The sequence below is a fragment of the Lycium ferocissimum genome, chromosome 4 (assembly GCF_029784015.1).
Source record: "Lycium ferocissimum isolate CSIRO_LF1 chromosome 4, AGI_CSIRO_Lferr_CH_V1, whole genome shotgun sequence".
NCBI classification, from domain to species: domain Eukaryota; kingdom Viridiplantae; phylum Streptophyta; class Magnoliopsida; order Solanales; family Solanaceae; genus Lycium; species Lycium ferocissimum.
Window position 1 is genome coordinate 31,606,501 of NC_081345.1, and position 4,122 is coordinate 31,610,622.

Below are 4,122 nucleotides of genomic sequence, written 5' to 3' on the forward strand. Positions count from 1 at the left end.
TATAGTTCCCTTCCTATAGTTCATGGTGAGAGCCCCGCACTTTTCTAACCCAAAAATAAATTTTTGGAACCAAACTAACCTATTAGAACAAAAAAAAAAAAAAAAAAAAAAAAAACCTAAATAGGCTTCACGCACAGATTATGTGCGTAAAAGGACTAAACTGTAGTTTTACGCTAAAGTCCTTTCACGCACAGAATCTGTGCGTGAAGTGGCCTTTCCCCCCAACCCCACCATTCTTTCTTTGGAAATCAAACTCAAAATTAAGCTTTTTTCCATACTTTGACCGAAAATTAGTGACGTTTCAAAACACCGGAATATAAATATTTTATATAGAACTTAATATTTCTTTTCGTGTACAATAATATCGACTCATTATATCAAGTATACATATACATTTATATCGTCGTTTTAGAGATTGTAAAGTGCTCCAAAGAAGGTTTGAAAACTTTTTACACATATACATTTAGATCGTCGTTATAGGGTTCTAATTAATATAAGACGTTGCACGAGTTATTATTAATCGACAATAAATACTAAAATAACTAATTATCATTAAAAAAATAATACCCAAAAATATATATAATATTAACATAAAATGTACATTTTATTTACAATATACAATCTCCTAAGGCCTAAGGATCCTCCTAACCCCACCACCCTCACTATCATCGATCCTCTCTCCTCCTTAAGGACGGACGATTTGTGGCATGATCATCCTTTCTTCCCTTCTTCAGGCCCTGGGTGAAAATATGCTTCCTCTGGGAGACGGCGGCGGTCTCCACCTGAGTAGCCTCAGGAGATGACTCAATCGGAGGAGACTGGACCACAGGATAAGAATGAACCCAAATAACATATAAATAATTTAATTTAGATTTATCATAAACTAAACATGAAATAACATATAAACAATTATTTAATAAATTATTTCTTTGTAAAAAAACAAACCTGTGTATCGATGGCCTCCTGAGATGCCTGGTCAGAGGGCTCCTTAGCTGGCTTCTCAACGGTTTCTCGAGCACTACCCGAAGCTGTAGCTAGAGGTGGAGACAGGTCAATCTGAACAGGCGGAGACAGGTCCACAGGCGCAGAAGAATGAACCTATAATATATGTAAATAATTTAGTTTAGATTAATAAAATAATTAATTAATACATTATTTTATTGTAAAAAAAACCTGTTTGTCGACGGGCTCCTGAGATGGCATGTGAGAGGGCTCATGAGCGGCCAGCGGAGCCGAAGATGCAGATGGTGCCATATGACCGGCTGTAGAACGAAAAAAGCAGTCATCGAAAATAATATCCAAGTCCTCATCTCCGTCTCCCATATGTAGATCACCAACTGTCTGCTGCAGAAATGATGACCAAGGATCGCGTGGGACCATCACTGGCGTATATCCAGGTCTCTATGAAGTCGACGGCCTGGAAGAAGAAGTCGATGGGATATCTATAGCCGACGGAGCCTGACGGGCTATATCGTCAGGCTCATCTACTAGACCTCTGCCAGCCCGACCACCTCTGCCAGCCCGACCACCTCTGCCAGCCAGATCACCTCTGCCAGCCCGACCACCTCTATCAGCCCGCCCACCTCTATCAACCCTACCACCCTCAGGAACACCCTCTGGTACATCCTCATCGACACGATGCCACTCCTGTGCCTGTGTCATACCAGTGTCGGTAAGATGAATTATCCGTGCTGCATATGCCGCTATCTCGGGGTCGATGGACTCCGTAAAGGGAATGCTCTCATGGCGTATCATCAGAGTCATCCGTAGCTGCATATATTTGCAAATTTTAAGAATTGAATAAATTTGTAAAGTAATACATAATAAGACGACGATTGAAGAAACTTACCAGCGCCTCATACGCTCCTGAGACTGATGCATATCCTCAGCCATCAGGACGCGGCGTCGAGGGGTTGGCAATCAAAGAGTGAGTGATATGCATGTACCACGTCATGTACTCATGGACCGGAGTGTCATGTCCGACCGCCACTAGAGTCGTCATCCTCGAGTTCCATGCATTGACTTCCTGGTACATACCCGCCCGCCATGCCGCATTGTCGATCGAACGCTCGTCCTTAGTGTAGTGCGTGTGCTCCCAATGTGTAGCCGCGGGTATGTTCTGCACATGCCCAAACTGTCGTAATACGCGATCGGGTGCGTGATGCTCAACGATGTCCATATGGATCAATGGACACCGTGCAGTCCATATGTGCCACCAGCCCTACAAAATGCCTACAAACCACCCAAAATCCGATCATACGCGTCCAAATGAAAGCCATAAAAGGAATTCAACTAGTTAACAATAAAAGACTAACAAAAATAACAAACTAATGTTAAATCAAAAAAACTTACCTCGGGCGCCGTCATGCGGTCTAACTGATCCCTAAACGGGAGAATGACATGGTGCATCTCCACACCTCTGGTACGGCCTCACGACCATCTCCGCGCGTATGGCATATCCTCAGCAACATAGTCATCGGGAGGGTGAGCAGCTATGGGCTGAAAAGGTCTCAACCTAGTCCACACCCATATCTGTCATAGTCATCAAAAAAATTATTTATCAGTTGTCGGTTCGAAAAAATATATTTAGTGTTTTATCTACACACACTTAAATATATTACCTGAAGAAGAGGGCTAAATGCAGCGACCTCAAGCCTCTCGCCCATAGAGGCTCGATCAAATCCTCTGTACATGTAAGCCAGGACAGCGGCGCCCCAACTATAACATCCCAGCTGGTCTAAGTCCTCAATAAAGAGCAGATACCTAATGCTCATATCCGCACCCGACGTGTTCGGGAACATGATGCTCCCGAATATGATGAGAAGATATAAGCGAGCACGTCGGTCAACATCACCCTGAGGCGTCACCTCGCCGATCAGATGCTGCAGATCTACGAGGCGCAAGTGAGCATGGAGGGAGGACCGCAACAACCGACTCCGTCCACGCATATCCCGCTGCAGAGGCTCGAAACCAGTGAGCCTAGCCAACTCCTGGCGATACGGCAATATCTCCGAAGGCTCCACTCTATACAATGCTTGTCCATCAATCTGTAGACCATAAATCACCTCGACATCATGCAGGGTGATGGTAGCCTCGCCAGTGCGGAGATGAAATGTATGGGTCTCCGGTCGCCAGCGCTCAATCATGGCGGTCACTAGAGCCCTATCGTGCACAAGCCGACCAACCTCGATGCACCGGTAGATACCGCCCCGACGTAGTATATCTATGATACGGGGATGTGTGGGAATAGCCTCTAGAATATCCCATGCTGACTCCCCCGCACGGGTATGGACCACTCTACTGGAGGATACCGGTGCATCCCATACATACGGGACCTATGCTCATCTTTTCGTAGATAAAGTACCTCTCTGTTGTCGGGCGGTCCCGCTCCGCCGGGTGGTGTCCTATCTATTTTAGGCATTTTAAATTAATCATTAATACATGAAGTAAGGATTAAAGTGGTATATTTTTTACGCATTTTAAATTAATCATTATTTTTTTAATTAATCTCTAATACATAGTATTAGTTATGTAATCTTTTACCGAGAAATTATACAAAGGATTGAATCCTAAACTAAGGATTTTCAATTTCTAATTAGCAAATAAATAAATTAACAATTAAAGATATAAAGATTAATAACTAACAAATCAAAAAATTAACAATTAGCTAGTAAACAATTAGCATATAATTAATAAATAAACAATTAACTAACTAATCAAATAATAAAAAATTAATTAGCATATAATTATTAAATAAACCATTAACTAACTAATCAAATAATTAACAAATAAACAATTGGCTTAACAAAAATTAAATAAATAATTAGCTAGCCTAACAATTGAAATAACTAATCTAACAATTACCAAATACTAAATAAACAACTAATAAACAATTAACAAATTAACAACAACTAAACAAATAAAAAAAATTAAAAACGGGCTGAAATCAGCTTTTGCGCACAAAAAAAGTGCATATTTTTTATTTTATTTTTTGATATCCACACAATAAATAAACAATTAACAAATTAACAAATGAACAAAAAAAAAAGAAGGGAAAACAGGCTGAAAAACAGCCCTTTCGCGCACAAAAAAAAGTGCGTAAAAGTTTTTTTTTGTCCATAT

The 4,122-nt window shown here is 41.0% G+C and overlaps 1 protein-coding gene across 1 annotated transcript; it reads right to left on the reverse strand.

The window, feature by feature from the left end:
• Positions 1–2,358: 2,358 nt before the first annotated feature.
• Positions 2,359–2,960, reverse strand: LOC132054592 (protein MAIN-LIKE 2-like). Its single transcript, XM_059446569.1, has 2 exons — positions 2,622–2,960; positions 2,359–2,532 (listed from the first exon to the last, which is right to left on the reverse strand). The coding sequence occupies exons 1-2, from the start codon at positions 2,946–2,948 to the stop codon at positions 2,431–2,433; spliced, it is 429 nt and encodes a 142-aa protein (XP_059302552.1). The 5' UTR covers positions 2,949–2,960; the 3' UTR covers positions 2,359–2,430.
• Between the last annotated feature and the right edge of the window lie 1,162 nt (positions 2,961–4,122).

Coding starts and splice junctions, on each gene's coding strand:
- LOC132054592 (XM_059446569.1), bottom strand. CDS start 2,948: ATGCGTGGACGGAGTCGGTTGTTGCGGTCCTCCCTCCATGCTCACTTG. Junction 2,533..2,621: donor CATTTAGCCCTCTTCTTCAG/GTAATATATTTA, acceptor TGACTATGACAG/ATATGGGTGTGGACTAGGTT.